At 38.4% G+C, this 365-nt stretch overlaps 1 protein-coding gene across 1 annotated transcript; it reads left to right on the top strand.

Moving 5' to 3' along the window:
- Nucleotides 1-68: 68 nt before the first annotated feature.
- On the top strand, nucleotides 69-362 carry LOC113473733 (protein TsetseEP-like; the record flags this gene model as incomplete). Its single annotated transcript, XM_026833199.1, has 1 exon — nucleotides 69-362. A coding segment is annotated over one exon (294 nt), but the record flags the coding sequence as incomplete, so codon positions are not given.
- Nucleotides 363-365: the final 3 nt, after the last annotated feature.

The raw sequence follows: 365 nt of genomic DNA, 5'->3' as shown, positions 1-365 counted from the left end.
ATTACTTGTGCCAAAACCAGAACCTGAAGTATTACTAGTACCAAAACCAGAATCTGAAGTATTACTAGTACCAAAACCAGAGCCTAAAATATTACCGGTACCAAAATCAGAACCCGAAGTATTGCAAGTACCAAAACCTGAAGTATTACTAGTACCAAAACCAGAACCTAAAATATTACTAGTACCAAAACCAGAACTAATACTACCACCAAAACCAGAGCCAGAACTAATACTACCACCAAAACCAGAGCCAGAACTATTATTACCACCAAAACCAGAGCCAGAACAACTATTACTACCACCTAAACCTAAGCCAAAACTATTACTGCCACCAAAACCAGAGCCAGAACTATTACTACCACCAA

Source organism: Diaphorina citri, unplaced genomic scaffold (genome assembly GCF_000475195.1).
Source record: "Diaphorina citri unplaced genomic scaffold, Diaci psyllid genome assembly version 1.1 scaffold77565, whole genome shotgun sequence".
Classification (NCBI taxonomy): domain Eukaryota; kingdom Metazoa; phylum Arthropoda; class Insecta; order Hemiptera; family Psyllidae; genus Diaphorina; species Diaphorina citri.
Note: the sequence above shows the minus strand (reverse complement) of the source record. Positions and strands in the feature narration are given on the sequence as shown.